At 40.7% G+C, this 26708-nt stretch overlaps 1 protein-coding gene across 1 annotated transcript in view; it reads left to right on the forward strand.

Annotated features, from left to right (window-relative positions):
- GYG1 (glycogenin 1) overlaps window positions 1-26501 on the forward strand; it is a 38588-nt gene extending 12087 nt beyond the window's left edge. The window contains exons 5-7 of the mRNA XM_090275679.1: window positions 7593-7719; window positions 23539-23758; window positions 26258-26501. Of these exons, the coding sequence (XP_090131805.1) occupies window positions 7593-7719; window positions 23539-23758; window positions 26258-26431 (521 nt within the window). The 3' untranslated portion in view covers window positions 26432-26501. The remainder of the gene's footprint in view (window positions 1-7592; window positions 7720-23538; window positions 23759-26257) is intronic.
- The last annotated feature ends 207 nt before the right edge of the window (window positions 26502-26708 follow it).

Genomic DNA, 26708 nt, shown 5'->3' on the forward strand with positions numbered 1-26708 from the left:
GCAACATTCATGAAACTATATCCTGTGAATGATACAGAATGGAGGAAAATCTCTTATTACACTGGCCTTTTTAAAGGTTAATTACTTAAAATTCATTTCTCTTAGAGAGCGGCTGATATATTCCACATTTTGCAGATGAAGAAATGGAGGCTTAAATCTTTATATCTCTACAGTCACAATAAATTAAAATCCCTCTGAGTTACAATATCTAGAAATACTTTTGTCTTTTTAAATCAGCCGCACAGTTGATAGTCTTTCGTTGTTTTATGGGTCTGGAAGTATTGGAAATATTACTCTTGCCTACATTTCCATAGTTCATTTATTCAGTGTTTCAAAAATTAATTTAGCTTCTAATCTGAGCAATGTGCTAATTTTAAGGCCTAGGAGTAGGTTGGCAAAAAAACACAGACTTTATCTCTGCCTCTCTAAGGTTTATAGTCTATGAGATCTTACAGACACTTAAGAACTAATTACACAATTAATTATGTAATTATGATTTTGATAAGTTCAGAGTGCTAAGGGAATCTAGACCGGGAAGACCTGCCTTAAACTAAGAAATTAAAAATGTAGCCAAGAATAAATGTTTTTTTGAATTTATGTAATTAATAGCTTAATTATGAAGGATCTTTTTATAAGATGGGGGGAAAAAAGCTAGGATACAAAATGGTAAAATAAATCCATTGTTCTTGGCTTAAATGGTTCCAGACCAGTGAGATGCAGTGATGCTGAGGCCCAAGTGCCTGGATTTTCTGGATTAACCTGGGATTAATCTGATGATCCTTAGTAAACCTCATAGAAATAGTCCCAAGAGTGGGGCCATTTATAGGATGTAATTTAGTCATCCTTGGCAGGCTGGCTATAGGCAGGGATAATGCTACCTACCAGAAGTGTTGTGGGAAGTCAGTGTTAAGGTGTGAGTCCCTTTTTTTTCCTCAGACTTGTGTATGTCTCTATTATAGTATTAAGCCTATTTTAATTTACATTATTTGCTTGATATCTGCCCCTCTACCTCCTTGTTAGATTGAGAACTGTTTGAGAGCTGGAATATTATCTTATTCATCACCTTAACTGTTAATGTCTATACTAATTTATATAATTCAGACATTTTCTGTTGAAATGACATTTCTGAGAGCTACATTCTCTGACATAATAAATAAAAAAGGACTCACTCTCTAAAGACTCTAGACCATTGACTTTCAAATTTTAATATGCCAGCAAATTACCTGGGGATTTAAATGTGGATTCTGCTTCTGAAGATCTAGGTGGGGCTTAATATTCTACATTTCTCTGAAGCTCTCAGGTAATGCCCATGCTGCTAGAACCTGCACCACACTTTGAGTAGCATGACTGTCAGGGAAGCATTTCTATGGCTGAAACACTGGGGTTCATGTTTAAGCCAGAATTGACCCACCCTTCCTGTTATCCACAGTAGGCAAGCCAGCTGCCAACCAACTGTGGGAGAGCACAAAGACTACACAAGCACTAAACAAGGGCACTGATTTAAAAGATAGTACTCAAGGCCATTTCTGTCTTATAAAATAACAGGCTTGGTTTCTAACAAATGCTGTAATACGTCCATGGTTACCAGGTTCGTGACCTGGTCAAAAGACCTGGAAAATACCAAGTGGTTGTAAAGTTATTACTAGCACTTGGGCAACCTGGGGGAAGGATGATACAGAATCTCATATTTGCTTTTGTTTGCAAAGTGGGTGCCATGTGTCCCTTGTTGCATGTCCTTGTTCTCTCTCTCTCTCTCTCACCTGTGTGGCCACACCCTGGCCTGCTGGATCACATCTGCTTCATTCCTACTAATTGAATTAGTCAATTCTGAGATGATTGAGATTAAAAATGTCTGAACCTGTCAGAATAAATGAAGTTGACCCTGAAAGTTTGACTAGAATACTAGACAAAAGTCGTGGGTGTTTTTGTAGTGAAGATTCAGCAGTATTCAAGGCATCTTGCATGTTTTGTAGCACAGATGTACTCACACACATTTGCACTCTGCTTTGAACTGTGCTCAAAAAAGCATCTAAAAAGAGGATATTGAAAATACCACACAGATTTTTCTGATGAAGCTAAAACATTTGCCTGACTTTGAGATGTGAAATTGTGCATTTTGAAGAAGATGGTTAGAGTGCTAAATTTAGAAATTTAAGAAACCACAGACTACTAAGTGGTGTTTAATTCTATTTTTAATTTACAATTTTTGACTAAAAGGTGACCCTTGCTCACATCATGAGGTCAGTGGCCTTGGAAGTTTTATTATCTGTAGTGTCCCTTCTGGAAGTGAGGTCTGTTTTGAGTGTTTAAGGATTTGTGAATTGAATGGGCACCATTGATTCACAAGTGTCCTAACCTTTTTTGCTTATTGCTTATATCCTGTTCCACCAGTGCTCTCAGTCCTGTGACACAAGGATGTTGGGACCCTGAGGGTAAATGGAACTGGCCTTTGGTGGCCAGAGGCAGTCAGCTATTGGCCCTAAGGGTCAACAGCTCTGACTCCTGTTTCCCAGGCTTACTTCATGGGATTGGGAATTACTGTTTTACAACTGCTGTTCTAACCTCCATGGAATTAGATGGCTTTCTTCACTGCATTACATGTAGAAAATAGTTTTAAGTGGAATTGTTTAGTTTAACAAAGGTCTTATAACGTGGCGTAAGAAAATAAGAAGAAAAAAGTGATAGCCCAATATTACAAGTTTACAAACCAGCAAAATTGCATATGTTGTCAGATTACATACATGTTTGGTAAATAAAGAATATCAAAACAATTACAAACAAAATTCATGGTTAGTGGTTATTTCTGGGGTACAGGAGAGTGAGATTGGACTGGGGAGCCCTGCACAGAGAACTTAAACAGTATTGGTAATGCTTCAGCTCTTAAATTGGATGTTGGGTGTATAAAGTTTTATTATTAATAAGCTTTTCTTTATAACCTACACATATATTTTTGATAATATCATACTTTATAACAAAAATAAAGAATTTTAGAAAGTTCTTAATATAGTTCTCATTTTGCCCCTAATTATTATTTTAAAATTATAAAAATGTAACAGTATTAAGGAAAAGTCAGGACGAAGACGCATCTGTAATACCATTCCTCCTACATAATTACTCTTATTTTTCTTCCAACATGAATGTTTATGTTCTTAGTTATAATTACTATGTATGTCATGGTATATCTTTATATTATCTAGTAGACAATGGTCTTTAGAGCCATTAGTTTTAATGGTTAAATAATATCGCCATGAATGTTTAGTATCACAATGTATTAACCATTCCTCTATGGTGGAATATTTAAGCTATTTCCATATTTTTCTGCTATTACATAACCTCTTCAGGGTTTTTACATTCATTCCACAAATAGTTTACTATGTGTAAGACATTCTGCTCCATACTAGGATTTATGGTGCTAAACAAAAGGAGCCTTAATCTCTCTCTGGTGGACTTTAGAATCTAATGACTAACAGCTCTTGATTGTGTTTTACATTTTAACCACATAATCCTCAGACTTAAAAAAACTTTTGAGAAAATTGTGGACTCACATGCAGTTGTAAGAAACAATACAGAGAGATTCTCTTATATCCTTCACCCAGTTCCCTCCAGGGGTAACATCTTGCATAACTGTAACTCCATAACCAGGAATTGGACATTGATACAATCTACCAACCTTATTCAGATTTTACCAGTTTTTACATGTATTATTGGTGTGTGTACTGTACATATGTGTTTCTATGTAATTTTATCCTGTGTAGATTGATGTGGCCACCACCACAGTCAAAATACAGAAAAGTTTCATCACAAGGATCCCTCATGCTCCCCTTCTATAGCCATGGCCACCTCTCTCCTACTACCCCCACTTACCCTTGGGAACCTCAGATCTATTCTTTGTCTGAAATTTTGTCATTTATTTGATGATTATGTCTAAAAGGATATTAGTAAGACTTCAGGCCTCTGTACTTCAACCACCAGTGTTTTTTTAAAATGCTTTATTGATTATGCTATTACAGTTGTCCCAATTTCTTTTCCCTTTGTTCTCCTCTACCCAGTGACCCCCCTCCCTCCAGTTGTCCCCCTCCCTTATTCTATGCCCATTGGTTGTGCATATAGTTTTTCTCAACATCTTCCTGTCTACTCTACTCCCTCCTACTATGCTTCTTAATTCCTGTACCATCTCCCTCCCTTTCCCCCCTTCCTCCTCCCTGCTGACCTTCCCCCAATAAGTTCCCCACACCTACAATTCTTTTCCCATTCTCGTTGCCTAGTTTGCCTTTGTTTCAGTTCCCTACCTTCTATTGTTGGTTGTTGGGATACAGTTTTCATTTTAATGTTCACAGTTTTGATCCTCTTTCTCCTAAACAAGTCCCTTTAACATCTCATATAACAGTGGTTTGGATCTGATGAACTCCTTCAGTTTTACTTTGTCCTGGAAGCACTTTCTCTGCCCTTATATTCTGAATGATAGCTTCGCTGGATAGAGTAATCGTGGTTGTAGGTTTTTGCTTTTCATTACTTTGAATATTTCTTGCCAGTCCCTTCTTGCCTGCAGAGTTTCTTTTGAGGGATCAGCTGAGAGTCTTATTGGGACCCCTTTGAATGTAATTCTCTTCTTCTCTCTTGCTGCTTCTAAGATTCTCTCTTGATCCTTAATTTTTGACATTTTGATGATAATGTCTCTTGGTGTGGTTCTCCCTGAGTCCAGTTTTTTTTGGAACTTCTCTGTGCTTCCAGGACCTGTAAGTCTTATTTCCTTCCCCAAGTTAGGGAAGTTCTGCTTCATGATTTTTTCCACATAATTTTTCAATTTTTAGTTCTTCATCTTCTGGCAACCCTATGATTCAGATGTTGGTTCGCTTATAGCTGTCCCATAGGTTTCTGAGCCTCTCCTCATTTTCCTCACTTTTCATTTCCTCTTTCTACACTGGTTGACTCCTTATTCCTTCCCTATGTTCCAATTTGTTTATTTGATCCCTGGTTTTCTTTCCCTCACCACTAGTTTCGTATGTGTTTTCATTTATTTCAACAGGACTACCCTTCATTCCTTCTCTGTCTTGTTTAAGATCTGCTGTTAGGTCTGTAAGCATTTTTATAACCAAAGCTCTGAACTGTGCCTCAGAAAGATTTTCTGATCCATTAGATTAAATATTTGTTGTCTGGTCAGCTGTGTCACCGGGATCTCTATCATGATCTGTGCCGTCCTGACAGTTTTGTGTTTACCTTTGCTTCCTGGGCGGGGCTGTCACATCTCCTACGCTATAGGAGGTGGATCCCTGTGCACTCGTCACTACTGGGCGACCCTTCTCACCATGCTGTGGCATTTTGTGTGGGGGCAGGGGTCCAAGATGGATTCCTGCCATTCACTCTCCATTGAGAGACCGGGAGCCTCCTCCTCCATCCCCATGCCCTCCGACCCTCGACAGTCCAAAGCAATGGGGGTCTGCCTTCCCCGGCATTGGAATCGCAAGCTGACAGATTTGGTCTGCAGCCAGGGCTGCTCCCCAGGCGCTTCTCGCCTCCCCTTAAATACGGGTGTCTCTGTTTACTGCCATTTCGCCGCCATCACCGCTACTGCCCCTGCCAGCACAGCTTGACCTCTCCACCCTGGCTTCACCCCTCCTGCCCATCTGGACAAGCACCACTTCTTTATAATTTCATACAGTGGACTTCCATGTAGCTTTTTCTGGAACTTCTGGTTATTTCTGGTTTTGCGGTAGTTGTAGTCCTTCTTAGTTGTGGAGGGAGACGGAGCATGTCAGTCTAGGCCTTCATCTTGGTCGGAAGTTAAACCACCAGTGTTTATTTCCACATTTGGGGTATCTTTGTAGAATCCAAAATGAGTGTCTGATGAGTGTTATGGTGTTTTGACTTTAATATTTTACATCTCAAAATATGTTAGTTTGTCTATATAATAGAACCTTCCTTCGTTCATGTAATAAGTGAAGCATAACCTTATGCCATCTTTACTGTCCTTTAGAACTTACAAGGGTAAAACTCCAATTTTCTGTTGAGCTGTTTGTCTCTTGTGGAATGGGACCTGTCAGAGCCTCCCTATACAGAGAGGTTGCTCCATAGACATTTGCTTAACAAACACCTTTGATCCATAGAGTTGACTGGGTATTTGAAAAGGATAGGATACACAGAGTATGAATAGGGGATGGTTGGACTTTAAACTTAATTCCCTGATCTTACTTAGTTCTAAATATTAAATACATCTCCAAAATTTTAAAGTTTCTTTTAAAACCAAGAAAAACCAAATAGTAATGACAGTCGGTTAGACCTGCTGTATGTTTGGGGCAAAGCATACTGAGGAGCGAAGTAACTGTTGAGTATACTAGTCTCGAACTTCAGAAGAGCCGTATTCCCCCTGTCTTCCCTCACTCCCCACCCTACCCCACCCCAACAGACACACATACATACACCCACACACCCGAGCTATTGCTGCTGCAGGGGAGATTTTGGTTCTATACATGTTTTCTGAAATCTCATGAGCCTAAAAGCAGAAAGTACATGGACTGTATGGCTGAATATGTTTTGAGGTAGCTTAGTAACTTATTTGATTACTTGCATGTTTATGATTTAGGTGTTTGGGTTTTTATTGTTATTGTTTCTTTTGAATAACCAGCATAGTCCTCACTTTCCAAGAAAGGCTTGAAGTTTAGAAACCACAAAGGCTGAACAAGCCCTGTGCTGTATGGTTGTCGTTGACCTTGGCCCCAGGGACGACTGACCTGGACCTGCCTGAAGAGTATACTGGAGGGATGTCTTCTGGGCCTTCTGATGATGAGTCAACAGTTGGGGGCTCCAGGAAACTAGCCCATTATCCCAGTTTGCTCTCTTTTGCTTTTTACTTTTTTTATCCCATTGCTCTTAACATAAAGTCCAAATCTTTATCTAAGTATAAAGTCTAACATCCAGGCCCAGTGTGGTCTAGTCCATGCTTATCTCTCTGAGACTCACCTGGTACCCTTCTGCCTCTGTGGTCCACTTACATAGGCCACCTTCCAGGCCTTCTTTCCATAGCTTCATGTTCCTGCCCACTGCAGGTCTTCGGTGTGTACTGTTTGTTCTGCCTAGAACACCATCTACCCTCCTTCTTCCCACCTGCGTTTGTCAAGCACTCTAGTGCATCCCTCAGATCTTGGCTTGAATACAGCTTCCTCGTAGAAGCCTTCTCTGACTCCTCAGACAAGGTCTTGAGCCACTTCCACATGCGTTCATGGTGCCCTGTGTTTTCCTTCACTGCCCTCCTCCCCATTTCTGATGGTATGTATTGATTTTTGGTTTGCTGGTATCAGTACTTCCAACCCCCACCCTTCCCTACCCTGGTGAAGATGATGACCATGTCTCTGTTAACCATTTACTCCCCAGTGCCTGGTGCAATGTCTGGCACATAGTAGTTGCTCAGTAAATGTTTGTTGAATTAATGAATTAACTCAGAGAAATGGCCACCCCTAAAATGTCCTTAGTAGGTTCAACATGGAATTTCTTGTTTTAAATATGGAATTAGTGCCTGTTTTTAAAAGTCTAGGTATGTATTCCTATAAAATTATTGGAAGTCTCTGACTAATTTGTTTTTGTTTGTTTGTTTTCAGGAGGGGACCAGGGTTTACTGAACATGTTTTTTAGCAGCTGGGCAACAACAGATATCAGAAAACACCTGCCATTTATTTATAACCTAAGCAGCATTTCTGTATACTCCTACCTCCCTGCATTTAAAGCGTAAGTGGAAGTACTTTAACTTGTTGAGGATGGTGAGGGCAGGGGAGTGGGTTTAAAATTTGGGGGGTGCATTGTCAGTCTAAGGGTAATAACAAGTAGGAAACCTGGAGGGAAGTCTTTTTCTTGCAAGAAACATAGTTGTGATAGGGAGAGACCTTGATGTGATCAATCACTTGATGCTTAGAGTAACCTTGAGGGCACTTGGCTGCCTTATGGGAAAAGGGTCCCATCAGTTCTTGGAGTGCCTAGACCTCTGACAGATCATCTATACATCATGGTCAAGAACATAGACTGCCTCAGACTAGCTGCTGAGTTTCAGTTTCCTCACCTATAAATGAGGGTGTTAAGAGTTCCCTCCATGTGGATGTGAGGGTTAAGCAAGATGCTGACAGCAGTGTGGTGTCGTGGTCACGAGCAGGGTCTGTGGAGCTAGACTCCCTCGGTTCTATCCTGGAGTAGCCACTTCCTGGGTGGTTACCAGTTACTGAACTTGTAGTTCAACAGAAGTTGGGACTTCTGTACCTCAGCGTCTCACAAAAGTTGTCGTGAATGTTAAGAGAGGTAGTCATGTTAAAAGGTTAGGAAAGGGCCTGGCCTACCCTTAGCACTCAGTAAACATTAGGTTATTAGTCCCTTCTGTTTGAGAGGCAGAATAGCATGAGAGTAATCTCTGAAGCCAGAAAGGTGGGGTCCATGGACTCACTCTGCTGTTTACCTGTTATATGGCTTAGGCTCTGTGCCTCAGTTTCCCATATGCAAAACAAGGAGGAAAAGGAACGCTACCTCAAGGGTTGTCATGAGGATGGAGTTTATACAGTACAATCAAGTGCTCAGTGGACGGTGGTTGTTTTTGGCAGCGTGTTCATTTGGCACTGCCCCTGGTGCTGTTCTAATCCATCAGCCAGTACAGCCAAGTTGCCACACTGTCTCACTGTGAGTGCCTGGGCCCTTTCCTTCATCCTCTGGCTCATTTGTGTTGAACCAAGAAGGTGATTCAGGTTTCCTGAGCCGAGGCCAAGCTGTCAGGTTGATCCTGAGACACAGCCATGAGCAGCAAAGCTCTTCATTGAGTTGGACTTGGCTCTCCAGTATCTGTCCCACATGGGCAATCCTGAGTGAACAGAAAACAAAGGGCCTTTCTCTTTTCATATTCATTATCCAGAGTCCTCTCTGTAAGTCTTACACCACAGTAATGAGCATGTCTAAATTTTTGTGGCAGAAATGTTTCCTTTTCTATTTTTTTATGGGTAGTCCTGTCACACCCCCCTGATAAAGATTGTAAGTATCTTGTGTTCTTCCCTCCCTAGCTATTCTTGGCATAGTCCACAACATATTACAGCCTCTTGATTCTCTTCCCTTTCTAGAACAAAACAGGCATACTCTCAAATATACCAACTGTGGTTCAAGTCAAGCAAACAGAACAGGAATCTCTATCAAGGGATAGAATTGAAGAAGCATTATTTGCTTGGCCTTATAAAATACAAACGTGTCTTGCTTGAAAATGTGGGCCTGATTCTTTTTAATCCTTAATGCCTCATAACCATGTAAGCTGACCTCCTAGAAATGAATTTGTCTATAATAGGGCAGTTGTTCAATTTAACTAAGTTCAGCTGAGGAAGTAAAAAGATGAGAGCGTGAAGGAGAAAAAATCATTAATAATCTGAGCAATTCCACTCAGTTCTGCACAGTGAGCACATATCCTGGGATGAATATGTTGGGGATATGTAAATCTGACATCCTCCCATTTGGTCTCATTTCTCAAACAGGGCCATCCTAGCATTTAAGGATTTGTGTTTTTCATGTAATGTGGCCCCCAGTGCCTAGCAACTATTTCCCCTGTGGTTCATTTGGAGTCCATCTGATTTTCATCTTACTACTAAAATTGAACACCTTATACCTTTCAATGATAGCCCGGTTTCCACAGATACTACTTGCATTTATTTTCTTCTGACAAATAAAAACAAGAAGCAGGTGAAGCAGAGTATTTAGTGGGAAGATAGACTTGTTTGCTAGAACCTTGGCCTCTCTCTCAGGAACCCAGTTTTATTTTAATGCCCTCTTAATGAATATCTCAGAAAAACAGTTTGAGATCTAAATTACCAAAATGGTTAGGATGGTTCTGTCTTCCTGGCTTACCATATGAGAGCTAATTTTGGAAATCTCCTTAGTTTATTGGCATAATCATAGGGTATATGACGCACTGGAGACATTGGGAGCAATTCCATCCATTAGCCAGACGTCATTTGGCCTGTGGCCTGACAGGAGTAAATGCTGCATCTGTGCACCTCACCTTTGGGGGTGTGAGCTCTACATTTCTGTGATAAGGCTGCCTTCTCTCACCCCATTGCTCCCTATTTAGGAATGTTGAAACTATATTAGAAAATTATTTTTCCCTTCCCTTTGCCAGAAAATGCTTTTCGATGGGTGTGTGTGTGTGTGTGTGTGTGTGTGTGTGTGTGTTTGGAGAGATCATCTCTGGTGACATTTTTTTTTTCTTACAATTAAGAAGGGCTAAAAGGCAGATAGTTACATTTCTTTTTTGTTTCAAGTTAACGTACAATTGTGGTCCAATTCTTTTAAGCTAAAATAGACTATCCTGAATATTCAGGCCATTATAGATACTCCACAAACAGCCCTGTGGGCCCCTTGGAGTTCAGCATGAATTCAAAACCCCTCTGCTGGGCTCAGAATAACTTTGGTGGCCTCCAGGACCGAGTGGCTCTGGTTTGCTGGCCTTGCTTATGACAGCAGGTAGAATCACAAAGCATGGAGTGGTTGAGAGCAACGTGGGCTTTGTAGAGGAAGGAATGGAAAATTTGTCTTACTAATTCCAAGCAACTAAGTGCCATGAGATCACCACAGCAGTATTTAGAAGCCCCAGAATATTAGAGCTTTGGATATCTGAGAACAGTGTTGCCTTGCTATTATATGAAGTTTCTGCTAGAGGACAGCATAATATGACGCAAACTTAAATGAATTTGAGCCATGAAAATAGCATATCTAATACTTTTCTCTACATATCATTTGGGTAGAACAAAGCATAAAAGAAACACAATAGTTTTAATGCATTGAATGAATATTCAAACATAGCTTCTAAAAAACAAAATTAGTAATATTTTCTGTAACAGAAAATCATCTTTAACACAGCATAATTTTAGAACAAAATGGCTTGATTTAGTAATTTTTAAGTGAATATATAACGTATGCATTGAGAAACAAGTTCATAAATGCATTTCTTAATGAAATAATATTTCTGAAAGTGCCTAGCATAATTTTGAGAAATAGCAGGCTTTTGGTTAATATTAGTTTCTTTTTAGTTTTCTCCATCTGGAAGTCCTGTTTATTTAATCTGAGTAGAATAGAATTTGGATTGTGCATAGCACTAGACAAAATCTCACTCATTTTTTTAAAGTTAATTTAGTTCCATTTTAGTGTTCTATTATATCTGCTGGCTAAAAGCTATGTAGGTCATATTGTGCTGTATCAAAATGGGCCTGAAGCAGAGATAAAGAATTCTTTGGCATTGCTTCAAACCGTCACACAAATTAATTGGTCAAACTAATTAACTACAAAGTTTTATTTACCAAATAATTTCCAAATAAACATTTCACCTTCCCCTTTTACTTGAGTTTAGATGTGATCTGAGGTGTGACCTGGCCTGGCCCAGTCTCAGAAACTAGGTCTAGAAACCTAAAAGACTTATTTCCATGGTTCACTGCTATATTTATATCCATTATTTCTTTTTCAGGAATGTGGCTTATTCACTAAATTTTCTCAAACCTCTTTAAAACCAATATTTGCCAAAAATGAAATTGAACCTTGAGTGTACTAAATTCTGTTGTTCTTGTGTATTTCTGATTTGATTGGGTTTTTGATCCCTGAGATGCCCTTGGCTCCAGCTCTCCTCGTGACGGTTGTCATTGAAGCCATAGTCTTTCTGTGTTCATTTCTTCTCACACTCCTACCTTTTTACCTAAAACCCTAAAGTGTTGTTGTTTGGATCTTTCTTATTTTTTCAGCCATTTGTTGGTCCATTCACCCATTCATTTAGTCAGCAGGCCTGGAAGATGTAGAGGGTGCCACAAATTCTGCTCACTGGGGCCTACAAAGATGCATGAAGAAACTATAGTCTACCCACCCTAGCAACTGCTCATGTGTAGGCCACATGGCACTATCCATCATGGTTTGATTGTTGAAGAAGAATCAAGTGGTGATTGCATGGATATCCTGTTTCTCTTTTCTGGGCATTAGTGGTGCTTATTGAGCCCCAGGTATTCCATTTCTCAGCGTGACTACCTGGTCATTCTAACTTCATCTTTTAAGTTTTTGTCGCTTTCACATGATCTGCCCTCAACTCTTACTGCTGCCTATTCTCTCCTACCTTGGTCTTTGTCACCAAGGGAAAACCTTCCATGTCAGACCCAGCCCAGGCTTTAGAGGCTACTCTGACAATAGGCAAAATGGGCACAAGGAGTGACACCTCACAAGCAGAAGTCTGGTTGAGAAATGCTGTCTACTTCTGGCCAAGATGGAGGCATGGACCGACATGCTCTGTCTCCCTCCACAACTAAGAAGGACTACAACTACCGCAAAACCAAAAGTAATAAGAAGTTCCAGAAAATAAAGCTACATGGAAGTCCAACGTAGGAAGTCATAAACAAGTGGTGCTCGTCTGAATGGGTAGGAAGGGCGAAATTTCAGCTAAGAAAGATCGAACTGTGCTGGAGGCGGCAGCTGCAGCAGCGAACAGCGGGACCCAGTAAGCACACACCTGTATTTGGGGGGAGGAGAGAAGCGCCTGGGAGCCAGCCATGGCTGCAGACCAGACCTGTCGGCTCGCGATTACAATGCCAGGTAAGGCAGACCTCATTGTCTCGGACTGTGGGGACAGAGGAGGCTCCTGGTTCCTCAGCAGAGAGTAACAGCAGAAATCCATCTTGGACCCCCACCCCCATGCAAAGTGCCACAGTGTGGTGAGAAAGGTCACCAGGTTGTGATGAGCACACGGGGCTCCGCCCAATACAGCGTAGGAGGTGTGACAGCGCCCCGCCCAAGAGGGAAAGATAAACAAAACGGTCAGAATGGCAAAATTAATGATTGAAATACCAATCATACACCTAGTGAAAAAACAAATAAAAGCCTTAACCGATGAACAAATAGCAAATCTTTCTGAGGCTCAGTTCAGAGCTATAGTCATAAGACAGCTTACAGACCTAACGGCGGGGCTGAATCAAGACAGGGAAGGAATGAAGGCTAGTCCTGCTGAAATGAACGAAAATACATGCAAGACAAGTGGTGAGGAAGGGAAAGCCATGGATCAAATCAACAAATCGGAACATATGGAGGGAACAAACAGTCAACCAGTGCAGAAAGAGGAAACAAAAAGTGAGGAAAATGAGGAGAGGCTCAGAAACCTCTGGGACAGCTATAAGCGAAAGAACATTCAAATTATAGGATTGCCAGAGGGTGAAGAAGAAGAACTAGAAATTGAAAAATTATGTGAAAAAATAATGAAGCAGAACTTCCCTAACTTGGAGAAGGAAATGAACTTACAGGTCCAGGAAGCACAGAGAGTTCCAGATAGGCTGGACACAGGGAGGACCACACCAAGACACATTATCATCAAAATGTCAAAAATTAAAGATAAAGAGAGAATCTTAAAACCAGCAAGAGAGAATTATTATGTACCAAGGGGTCCCAATTAGACTCTCAGTGGATTTCTCAAAGGAGACTTTACAGGCAAGAAGGGACTGGCAAGAAATATTCAAAGTAATGAAAATCAAAAACTTACAGCCACGAATACTCTATCCAGCGAAGCTGTCATTCAGGATAGAAGGGCAGAGAAAGTGTTTCCAGGACAAAGTAAAACTGAAGGAGTTTGTTAGATCCAAACCACTGTTATATGAGATGTTAAAGGGACTTGTTTAGAAGAAGGAGAATCAAAACTGTGAACATTAAAATGAAAACTGTATCCCAACAACCAACAGCAGAAGCTAGGGAAATGAATCAAAGGCAAACTAAGTAGGCAGCGAGAGGGGAAAAAGAATTATAAGTGTGGGGAATATATTGGGGGGAGGTCAGCGGGGAGGGGGAAAGGGGAAAAGAGGGAGATGATGCAGGAATTAAGCATAGTAGGAGGGAGTGGAGTAGACAGGAAGATGTTGAGAAGAACTATATGCACAACCAATGAGCATGGACTAAACGGGGGGACAACTGGAGGGAGGGGGGAGCAGGGAGAAAAGAAATTGGGACAACTGTAACAGCATAATCAATAAAATAAGAGAAAAGAAAAAAGAAAAGAAATGCCATCTACAGGGGAGAGAGCTCATGGGGTGGAGAGTAAGATGCACCCTCCTCACAGCTCTCAAACTGGTGAGCTGCAGACTCTTCGTCCCACAGATATGTTTGTCTCTCTTACATAGGTTTTTTTTTTTTTCCTGAGTTGTTAACGCTTAAAAATTAAGGAATTTCACATGAAACCCAGATTTCCAACTTCTTATGAAAAAGTCAGATATTCAGTGGGATGTGGGAGAAAGATGTCAAGGATGACTGTTACAGGTTTGGGGCCTAAGTAACTAGAATAAAGGAGTTGCCGTTTCTCAGATGGGATAGACTGGGTGAAGCAGGTTTGTGCAGGCAGGGATTGCTAAAGATGTACTGAGTGTACTAAGTTGGAGGTGCATACTCAACATTCTAGTGGAAATGAATAAGTAGATACAAGTGATGGGAGTTGAAGCCTAGTGAGACATAACTGTAGGAGTTGTCAACACGTAAGTGATATTTACAGCCCTAAGACAAGGTGATGTAACCCACAGAGTGATTATGATAGAAGAGAGTCCTGAAGACTAAGCTCTCAGACAGGAAAGTGAGGAGGAGCAGGGACAAAAATCAGAGAAGCAATGCAGGAGGAAGCCCAGCAAAGTGAGCTGTTGCACCATCCAAGCAAAGAAACCTTTTGAAGGAGGAAGAGAGTGACCCGTCTGTGTCAGAGGCTGTGAAAGGTCAGATAGAAAACAACTGAGAACTGGCATTGGACCTAGAATGTGGTGGTCACTGGTGACTTTGGCAGGAACACATCTTGTGGAGCGGTGGAGGAGAAATCCTGATTGAAGTGGGTCCAAGAGAATGGAGAATTGGAGACCCTGAATGTAGACAGTTCTGAACCATTGTCTTTAAAAGGGAGCAGAGAAATGGGTTGGTAGCTGGATGGTGCTGTGGGATCCAGAGAGGGTGGTGGTGGCTTTGTAAAGAGGAGAGAAGTTATAACATGCTTATGTGTTGATAGGAATGATCAAGGAGGGAGAGAGAGGATTCTAATAATGCAGAAAGCTGAAGAGAGACTTGCTGGAGTGCTGTCCCTGAGTAGGTGAAAGGGGACGTGTCCTCATGCACACTGGAGAGGTCAGCTTCAGGTGAGAGCTGGGACAGTACCGTGACTGAAGGCTGAGTGTTGTTGAATGAATGAAGGGTCAAGAAATCAGCCAGGGGAGACTAAAAATGACATAGTACCCTGAGGAAAGTCTTCGTGGTGGCCGGGCTTTGTGGGGCTTTCCCTGGCCTACTTTGTGAAGAGAGGCCAGTTGGCCAACTGGTAGGTGGTATAGATAATTAGGTCCTAGTCTAGGTTTTAAAGTCTGAGTTTGAGTACTGATGTTGTTCTGATTTTTAGGGCATGATTGGGAAGGTTATTTAACTTGAAAAGCAAGGAAAGGTTGGATGTGTCCCTGGTAGCCTCAGTTGTTTGCTGAGAAGTAGCTGTTTTCTGCTGATGGGACTTGCACTCGCTAGTGGTCCCCAGTCTCCTCCCCACCCCACCAGATCAGACCCACTTCTCTTCAACATGACAAGCCCACTCCTTGGGCACTTGGGCATTTTTTTTTTAATTGATTATACTGTTACAGTTGTCCCAATTTCTTCCCCCCCTACTCCCCGCCTCTCTCCAGTTGTCCACCCCCCCCTTAGTCCATGCCCATTGGTTGTGCATATAGTTCTTCTCAACATCTTCCTGTCTACTCCACTCCCTCCTACTATGCTTAATTCCTGCATCATCTCCATCCCTTTTCCCCCTTCCCCCTCCCCACTGACCTCCCCCCAGTATGTTCCCCACACCTGTATTCTTTTTCCCCTCTCGCTGCCTACTTAGTTTGCCTTTGATTCATTTCCCTAGCTTCTGCTGTTGGTTGTTGGGATACAGTTTTCATTTTAATGTTCACAGTTTTGATTCTCCTTCTTCTAAACAAGTCCCTTTAACATCTCATGTAACCGTGGTTTGGATCTAACAAACTCCTTCAGTTTTACTTTGTCCTGGAAACACTTTCTCTGCCCTTCTATCCTGAATGACAGCTTCACTGGATAGAGTATTCGTGGCTGTAAGTTTTTGATTTTCATTACTTTGAATATTTCTTGCCAGTCCCTTCTTGTCTGTAAAGTCGCCTTTGAGAAATCCACTGAGAGTCTAATTGGGACCCCTTGGTACATAATACTTCTCTTCTCTCTTGCTGGTTTTAAGATTCTCTCTTTATCTTTAATTTTTGACATTTTGATGATAATGTGTCTTGGTGTGGTCCTCCCTGTGTCCAGCCTATCTGGAACTCTCTGTGCTTCCTGGACCTATAAGTTCATTTCCTTCTCCAAGTTAGGGAAGTTCTGCTTCATTATTTTTTCACATAATTTTTCAATTTCTAGTTCTTCTTCTTCACCCTCTGGCAATCCTATAATTTGAATGTTCTTTCACTTATAGCTGTCCCAGAGGTTTCTGAGCCTCTCCTCGTTTTCCTCACTTTTTGTTTCCTCTTTCTGCACTGGTTGACTGTTTGTTCCCTCCGTATGTTCCGATTTGTTGATTTGATCCATGGCTTTCCCTTCCTCACCACTTGTCTTGCATGTATTTTCGTTCATTTCAGCAGGACTAGCCTTCATTCCTTCCCTGTCTTGATTCAGCCCCGCCGTTAGGTCTGTAAGCTGCCTTATGACTATAGCTCTGAACTGAGCCTCAGAAAGATTCGCTATTTGTTCATCGGTCAAGGCCTTTATTTGTTTTTTCACTAGGTGTATGATTGGTATTTCAATCATTAATTTTGCCATTCTGACCGTTTTGTTTATCCTCTCGGGCGGGGGGCTGTCACACCTCCTATGCTGTATTGGGCGGAGCCCTGTGTGCTCGTCACAACCTGGCGACCTTTCTCACCACACTGTGGCGCTTTGTGTGGGAGCGCGCGTCCAAGATGGATTCCTGCTGTTACTCTCCGCTGAGGAACAGGGCCGCCTCCCAATGGGGTCCGCCTTCCCCGGGCGTTAGAACCTCGAGCCAGCGGATCTGGTCTGCAGCCCGGCCAGGGTCGGCTCCCAGGCGCCTCTCTCCTCCCAAATACAGGCCTCTGCTGACCGACCGGGTCCCGCTGTTCGCTGCTGCAGCTGCCGCCTCCAGCACAGTTCGATCTTTCTCAGCCGCGGGTTCGCAGTTCCTACCCATCCGGACGAGCACCACTTGTTTATGACTTCCTACGTTGGACTTCCGTGTAGCTTTATTTTCAGGAACTTATTATTATTTTTAGTTTTGCAGTAGTTGTAATCCTTCTTAGTTGTAGAGGGAGACAGTGTGTCAGTCTATGCCTCCATCTTGGCAGGAAGTTAGGATTTATGACTCTTGATTCAGAGGAGTGGGTAAGAGAAGGAATTTTTTGATGAGAGAGAGGTGGCTAATTGGTTGTGGGGAAGGGTTTGTGTGAGAGTCAGTCTCAGAAGCTACAGGAGTGGCTCCTGGACCAGAGACACATGTCATTGCAGCGGGTGCAGGATGGCTTACCCTGCCACCACACTTCCCATGGAGGGTTGCATGAGCAGGGCTGTTTTTCTTTCTTGGTACGCAATTGAATGTTGCACATACAGAGCTTCACAGAAAATTGCTCCTGTGTGCACTGTCATGGACTAGTTCCTGTTCCGTTCTGAACAGTTCTGTAGTCTCATCCACATGTTACAGACTACATTTGTCAACTGCTAAACTAGTCATGAACATTCTATCTGGTCTTTTGGTAACATCAGGTCACTGGGATTATTTTAACAGCTAACATAAGCAGTATTATTGCTGGCTTGGGGTCAGACTATGTCTTGTGATCTGGACGTCTCTGTTGAGATCCTAGCTGGTTAAAATTAGAATGCTTATTTTAAGAGATGTATGCAAGCTGAGACAAATCCCCATTACTGCGTCAGAATGAATAGCACTCAGTAATTGAGAGACAATTGTGATATGTTCCCAACTTTTTTAAATTGTTCCTGACTGGTATTTTGGTAGATAAATCAGGCAATGAGTCAGTGAATTTTCTGGTTATCCTTGTTCTGGGTCATGGTTAGCTGAGTTTATCTTCTTCCATCAACATTTCCCCTTCTTAATCATCAGTAATTTTGCTTTTAGCCAGGCAACATAAATTCAGACAGGTACCTGATTGTTGCCTTTGCTGAGAGAATACCAGAAAAATATCATGGGTTACCCTTCTGTAAGGAACACTGCCAAATTTGCATTTAGGTTAAAATATTCTTTTAAGTAAGAAGTAATTTCCTCTTATATTTATGATCTGTGCTGTTATTTTATTTAGATGTGGTTATTTTGGATTTTCATAAATTACTGAAGAATAAATTAAGAGAAAATGATTTTTAAAAACATTCCTCAGGCAACATGACTAAAACATAAAAATAATTACAAGGTGGGGAGGTAGAGGTACAAGAGGGTAATGGAAGAAAATACAATAAAAAATAAATATTAAAATATGATTACATACAATTCACATCTAAGTTAGTTGACATTCTAGATATAAAAACATTTGAGACTTTTTGCTCATTATTTTTGCTAAGTATTTTATTATGAAAGCTAATAGAGACAGCCCTTCAGGCTCCTTTGCTGTGTAAATAAGCACTGTTCTGTTTGTACAGTTAATACATAGGTAAATAGTTTTAACTGTATACCCCATAAACCTTCATACAGCCAGTGTTAGGCCTAACAGTCCCCTTCCGTCCTGCCCAGGGCAGCCCTAGATGATTTCCAGGAATGTCCTGTGATGACCACCTTAAGCAAAACTTCACAGACTGTCTTCTCTTCCCTCCTACTTTCCTGAGCCCATGTTTCCCATGTAGCAGCTGCCTTACTTCTCCCCTTTTCATACTCCTCACCTTCAAAGGCCCTAATGGGGCGGCCCAGACGTTCCATGTTCAGTGATTCTCCCAGGCCTTTCTCATGGAGTCCTTGCTCTCAAACTTGTTTTCCTCTGACCCCTGTTTATTTCCATAGATCTGTCAGATGTGTTGCAGTAATGCCTGTCCATTGCTGAAAAAAAGAGTTCCCATCTCTGACTGTACAGAAATAGGGCTGGCATAGGCTGAAACCAGAACACCTGGAGCTGGCCTGTGATTTCTTTGTGTCCTAGCACCTTTCTTTCTTCCTTTCTCATGCACTCTTTGCCATCACACTCCTGAATCCTTGTCAGCTCTTTCTGGCCTGCCCCTCAATAACTCTGACCCCAGTAAGTTTTTCAGAAAACCTCCTCACATCATGCATTTTTATTTGTAGTGTTGCTGAAGTTTGGGTATCTGTTGGGAGAGTACGTCACGCTGTGCAGCCTTCCACAGTCCTTCCTGCTCACCTCTTGCCCCTCCCACACTCCCCCATCTCGCTAGCAGCTAGGGAATTTGAGGAGCCCTTAAGATCTTAGTTTCTTTCTTTCTTTTTTTTTTTTTTTTAAGATCTTAGTTTCTATGTCAAACAGGCTTATCAAGAACTTTCTTAAAACCAACACTGCCCTGTCTAAACTATCCAGTGGATACAGTGGAATGGGTAAAGAAGGTCATTTTGAGGAAGAAGGATCCTCCCTGTGGCCACAGAAGGTAACATTGATTTAACATTAAAGAAGCACTTGAAGGCCTTGGATTCATGAAGGTTGGTGCCCAGGCCTGGGCCACAGTGAAATGCAGGGTGTGGACTGTCCCCAAATGGCGGTCCTGTTGACACGCTAAGTCATTTCTTTGTAACTTTCTTTCCTTTTGATTACTTTCTATTGCTGTGTCCAATGACTGCACTTGGGATATTTTCAGGATTCATTAGGCATATTTTTCCAACTTTCACATTGACAATGTATAGGCAGGTAGTTAATTCATTGAGTAACAAATGCCACTCAGATATTCCTTATAATTCAGAGAGTGTCTTATACTAACAGACTAGTTGTGGTTAAGAACCTTGGCTTTGGAGCCAGACAGCCTGAGTGGGATCCCAGCTCTGTCATTCACCAGCCATGTGATCCCAGACAAGTTATTTAACCTCTGCATGCTTTGGTTTTCTCACATAGTAGTTTTGGAGATTCACTGAGATAAGTCATGCAGATGTTAACCAGTGCCTGGCACACATGAGTTTTCAGTGTACAGGGTGGGACAAAAGTAGGCTTATAGTCGTGAGTATGCAAAACAGTTTATTCATGTATTATTATTTATTATTGTATTATTTTTCATACAAACAACTGTAAACCTACTTTTGCTCCACCCTGTATTTAGTTAAGCTATTATTGTTACTACTGCTTCATTATTTGCAAAGTGTCAGGAGAGCGTGTAGAAAGGAATAGAGTTTGTTCTATATTCATGTTTTAATTTAATTAGTATTTCTATCTCTCATGTAATGACTATATATGACATTTATGTAGGTCTAAGCAAATCATGGATCTAGACTTACTGGTCAGTTTATATAGGAGAAGCAGACAAGTGCTCTCATTCTAGGCAGGGAGATTGAGTCAGGAGGAGTGAATATCTGAGAAGGTGGAGGGAGCACCTCCTCTTTCACCTGTGCTGGGATGGGTTTCCCCCCTCATCATTGGAACATTTGTTGAAGGCAGTTAGCTCAATCCTGCCCATCTTTCCTAGGCCTTGTCTGGGTCCCACTTGCTGCACAAAGCCCCTTCTATGAAACCCCACCTGCACTAACAGTTTTGGAATTTCCGTAGTCCACAATGTCAGCACTGCCCTGGTAGCCCTGAGTTGTTGCCTTGCTTGTGCTATTTATTATTTTTATTGGGTGACTCATCTCCCTGTTTGGACAAAACCCTCTTTGGACCACACATGGAGCCTAGTACCTTACACATAATAGATTTGAGCATTGTTATCTATATTCTTTTAAGGATAAAATTGCAAGTACTTGTGTGAGAGAGTATGTGTATATAAAATAGACTGTGTGTATGAAGTGAAGAGTTAGCTTAGGGATATCAGATATCCACTTCATTTTCAGAAGAAATGCACTGTGGGATAGTCATCCTTAGAAGGAAATTTACAATAGACTTTTTCTTGCTTAGTTTTTGAATAGCAGCATGGTAGGATGGTAAGAGCTCAGGCTTAAGAGAGAGGCAAAACTATGGCAAATGCCATCTCTGACACTTAATAGCTGTATGGCTCTGGGCAATTCAGCCTCTAGGAGCCTCCATTTAATACATTAGTAAACTCTACCTTGCAGAAATATAATTCCCAATCCTGTCCTTAAATAATTTGGGCCTCAGACCTAATAAAGTCTCAGATAATGATATCTATATAACAGGTCTCTGACATTAAAAAAAAAAACCCTTGAGAAGATAGGAAAGGTTACAAGAGGAGAGTTTGCATTATTTTGATCTGTATATTTTGACCAAATCCTTTGGTTTCCTGTAGGAGAAATACACTAAAATCTAACACTTGAGCCCAGCACTGTAGGGTCTGTCCCATTTTACCTTTCACTGTCAAAGTTTCCTCCTTGGCTCTGGTTGGAGGACACTTGGTCTAGCACATCCACGTACCTCAGAGTTGCTGTCTCTCGCTGTAATTCCCTGTATTATCACTTAGCTCCTATCTGTTGGGCAAACTTTATGTCACGTTCACTCTCTCAGCACCTCCTGCCCCAGTGCGCCTGGTTCCAGTTGCCTCCCTGCCTGTGAATTCCTGAAGCCCTCACTGTTCCCCCTTCCTCTTGGCACTGGTTGTATTCACTGCTATTATTTGGTTTTATGTGCATAGATTTCCTCTAAACCAGAACAAGACTACTCAACTCTTACTCTTGTTAAGATATTGTGAAATACAGTATTTATACCAAAGAGAAATATACCAAAAAATGTGCAGTTTTAAAAAATATCTACCACCCAAGTTAAGAATGTAATATAAGCAGTACCTTATAAGCTCCTTTTTGTCCCTTCCCCATTCCAGCTTCCCTCTAACAGAGAACCAATATCATGAAATTTATATTGATTACCATTTTCTACTCTTTTAAAAGTGTTTTTGTTTTGTTCTTATGTAAGTGGATTTATATGTATTCCTGTTTGAATTTGTATATATTTCTTTTTATCAGCATATTTTAAAAATTCATTCACTTGCTACATAATGTGTGTAGCTATATAGTTCACTCATTTTCACTACTATATTGTATTTCATGATATGAATGTACCAGAAGTTGTCTTTTTACAAAATGGAATGTGAAGGACCAGGTCATGTAATTTGGACTTTATTACATAGGACAGGCACAGAGAGCCGTTTAAAGTTTTAAAGTAAAGAAATGCTTTTGAAATTGCATGAGAGAAAATACCTTTGGCTAATTGTTTTTCCAGAGAGAGAAAGGGAAATGCAGATATGAGAGTCTCCCCCGCTCAGTCCTCCCTTTTCAGTCAACTGAGAATGTGGTCTGATTCTAGGGAAAAAAATGTTGGAAACCTAAAAAGTCAAAAGAGCAGTTATAAAGTGGGAACACTTAATGAACTGATACTCAATAAATATTTTTGAATAAAAAAAAATGGATAAATAACCATAAAACCTCAGTGACATTCAACAATAAGCACATATTTCTTGCTCATGGGTTGGCAGACAGACTTGGACAGCTCCGACCATCTCAGCTGGGTTTGGGGCCAGGCCACAGGTGTGACCTGCATCTCCTCTTGCACCTCGTTCTTCTGGACCAGCAGACGGCCCAGGCCGTGTTCTTCTGCTGGCAGAATTTGCAGCTTTTCGGGGAGGGTGAACAAAAACTAACTGCTCTTTTTAAGGCACACTGTTACTTTTGCCCACGTTCAGTTGGCCACAGCAAGTCATATGAGCATGCCCAACATCAGTGAAGCAGGGAAACATACTCCCTCATGGAGACTGAGAAAGGAGTGGACGCTTGCTCAACAGTAATCTTACATAACATATGGTCATTGAGTTGCTGCCAGTTCACACCTGTTTCCAACAGTGCTGCTGCTGTGAACATTTTAAGTATGTCTCCTCCTACACATCTGTGAGTTTCTTTAGGATACATGCCCAAGGGCTGAGTTTCCAGGTTGTAGCACATGAGCATTTTCAACCTGGGTAGGTAATGTCAAGGGGTCTTCTAAGTGGTTGTACGTTTGCATCCACAGTGAATCAGTGTTTCGGTTGTTGCACTGATCCACTGAACTTTTGAATTTTTATGTATATTTAACATAGTTAATAATTTACTTTTTTTAAATCCTCATCCAAGGATGCTTTTTTTATTTTAGAGAAAGAAAGGAAGAAAGAGAAGCATCAATGTAAGAGAGAAATATCGATCGGTTGCTTCCTATACCTGACCTGAATGGGGATCAAACTTGCAAACTTTTGGTGCACAGGATGACACTCCAACCAGCTGAGCCACTCAGCCAGGGCACAGTTGAATAATTTAAAATTCATGTCTAAAAGTTTTTCAGGGAACTCAGTTTCCTTTCCAACCACTACTACAGGACGGGAGGTGCACTGTTAAGTCTACAGAACAAAGTGCTGCTAATGTTCTTGTTAGTGCTCAGAATCTACTAACTGTTTCAACTTGTGTTCATTTGCCAGGTTCGGTGCAAATGCCAAAGTTGTGCATTTCCTGGGACAGATCAAACCATGGAATTACGCTTACGATGCTAAAACAAGAAGTGTCAAAAGCGAGTCCCATGATCCCACCATAATTCATCCAGAGTTCCTCAGCCTGTGGTGGGACATCTTCACCACCAGTGTGCTACCTCTGCTCCAACAGTTTGGCCTTCTCAAAGACACCCAGTCATACCTAAACGTGGTAAGTTCTCTTTTGATCTTTCAGGTGCTTTCAAGTATATGAGTAGCCATGGAGTATTTGGTGCTATTTTTAAAAAAAAGAAAGAAGATCTTGTGGATAGAAAACGATTTTCATCTTAGAAGGGAGAAATGTTACCAACAAAGACTAAAACAGAAGTAGAGTTTGTGGCAAATTTCCTTAGATCTGAGAGCATTAAGAAAGGATTTTAGAGGATTTACTATACAGCCACATATTGTAACTGAAATTCTTAGCCCACTAAGATAATTTCTAAAACAGTGGCTTGTAAAAATAAATGCCACATTTCATGTCTTAGAAACTGCAGACACTTAAATATACCTATTTGTTTTTGCTCTCTGCTCAGAAGAATGAATTTTCAGTGAAAATTACAACATGAACATGTAAACCAAATACTTTTCTAGGATTATTTTGATTTGCCGTGTTTGTTCTTTTAAATGGTTATATAGGATCTTGAAAAAAAATCTTGTAGGAGGAAGATAACATTAACATTTACAATAACAAACTGCTTAGCATCACTTCTGACTTTAAAGGTCTTCCTCTGAATTTTGTTCTTTTGGAAGAATTAGGAAAAGATAAGAAATTGAAGTTTTGGCAGGTAGAAGACAGTAAGGTGGGGACAAATGATGATGGAAAGAGACTTAACTTCAGGTGGTGAGCACATAATACAATATACAGATGATGTATTATGGAATTGTACACCTGAAACCTATATACTTCTGTTAACCAATGTCACTCCAATAAATTCAATAATTTTTTATTAAAAATTAAACCTTTATGTTATATATTAAGCTATAAAGAATACAGCTGAATGGGTGAATTATAATCAAGTCTAACTGATCAGTTAACTGCCTTGCTATAAGAGACTATAAGGTTATAAGAGATACCTCTCCTTGCTCTGGTATAGTTTTAGCCATTTCACTTATTAGCACTTGTAACAAAATACAAAAAGAAAAAAGGGGGTGCTGGGTGGAGGGGAGCAAGGGGGAGAAAATTGGAACTGTTGTAACAATATAATCAATAAAAAACATTAAAAAAAAAAAGAAGAGAAAAATAACTCACTCTTACATTCTTACTTTAATTGCTTTACCATGAAATAACACTTGCATAGTACTTGGAACATTGCCTGACTCATAGTAAGTGCTTAAGAAAAGTTAGCCATTTCTATTTAACCCTTAAATTAATCTTTCAAGTATTATTGTTAATATCCTCTTTTTAGATATTAAAATGAACTGAGGCTTAAAGAATTACATAACTTCTCTTAGTTACATAACAGACTAGTCAGTAACAGAACAGGGACTCAAATCCAAGTCTGAGAGACTGTTATCCTTATGGAAAATATGGTGAGCAGAGGGCTCTGGAAGAGCCACCCTATATCATTCTCGTTGCAAGTCGAAGGCAAAGGCAGGGCTAATCCAAGGCAAGGACTTAGGTTGCCTCAGCTATAATACAGCCCCATGGAATCCACCCAAATATCTTGAAGTTCCAGTATATTTAAATGCATACATATACACTTATATACACGCGCGCGCGCACACACACACACACACACACACACACATCAACAAAGACAGGTAATCAGAAATTTTGTTCTGCCATTTTCTGTCAAAAGCAATACTTATATGTATTCATCTGCCTTTTTCTCTGCCAAGATTTCCAGTACCTCTCACCTCAAATCTTTTTGAAAGATAGCTTTGATAGTTCTTTATGGAACAATTGAAGTTAATTGCATATCTATATGTAATGAGAATCTAACGTAGAGTAGGTTTGCTCCATTTCCTGCACATTCACTTTGTTCCTTCCACAACCCAAGGACTGAGAATTATGAACCAAGAAAGATGAAGATGGGAATTGAAACAGTTGTTCAAATCTAAGCTAATTAAATTAGCAGAAGCTACAAGAATAGATGCTACATGGTAATAAGTAAGCTTGAACAGGCCGATGAGTTTGGTGTGTGGTCTCAAAACCAATTAGCTCTCGCTTTTATAATGTGGCAACTTGTGTAAGTGGTGTGGCTCTCTGGTTAGGTTCTTTCTGAAGCTTAGCCTGTAAGGTATCATTTTGTTTAAGTTCTCAACCTTTCTGAGCCCACACAGATTGAGAATTTATCATGAGACTTGTGTTCCCTCGTCCATCCGTCTTACACTTTCTAATGAACTGTTTGCAGCTTTCAGACTTGGTCTATACACTGGCTTTCTCTTGTGGCTTCTGTAGAAAGGTATGCAGAACTTAAACATTAACCCTAATTTGTTCTCCCAATGTTTTCACTCAGTCAAGAAGTCTTCATTTCGTTAGGAAAAAATCATATGACCCTTGTATTTCTGTGTCTTTTTTGTTGTTGTTATTTCACGTAATACTTTTCAGTTTTTGCTACTTTGCATGATAATTCACCCTGGCTTTCTCACCTTCTTCAATTTATTGCATTCTTTAAAATCATCTTATTTTCAGCTCTCAATGAGCCTCTGATTATGCTCTCCTTTCTAGGAAGATATCTCAGGAGCCATATCACAGCTGTCCCTTGGGGAGATCCCGGCTCCAGCACAGCCTTTTGTGTCCTCAGAAGAACGGAAGGAGAGGTGGGAACAAGGCCAGGCTGATTACATGGGAGCCGATTCCTTTGACAACATCAAGAGGAAACTTGACACCTACCTCCAGTAGCAACACTGCCATTTTTCCGTGGACACATCCTTCACAGGCACTTTTTTCTGATACTTAGTATCTAGAGTTAGGTCTGTTACAGTTACTAGAGGGTTTTACTAAAATTCATCACATAAGGGGTTTTCGTAGGATAAAAGGTGAGAACTGGACAGAAGTTATGAGGTAGCAGTTTTGTTAAATGGACAGTATTCTGTTTTTTTTTTAACCCTAGGCTTATTCAGCTAATGTTTCAGAAATTCTCAGTTATGCCAATTGCCAACTTATGTGGTGAGGGAAA

Source organism: Furipterus horrens, unplaced genomic scaffold (assembly GCF_987537825.1).
Source record: "Furipterus horrens unplaced genomic scaffold, mFurHor1.1.pri manual_scaffold_1, whole genome shotgun sequence".
NCBI classification, from domain to species: domain Eukaryota; kingdom Metazoa; phylum Chordata; class Mammalia; order Chiroptera; family Furipteridae; genus Furipterus; species Furipterus horrens.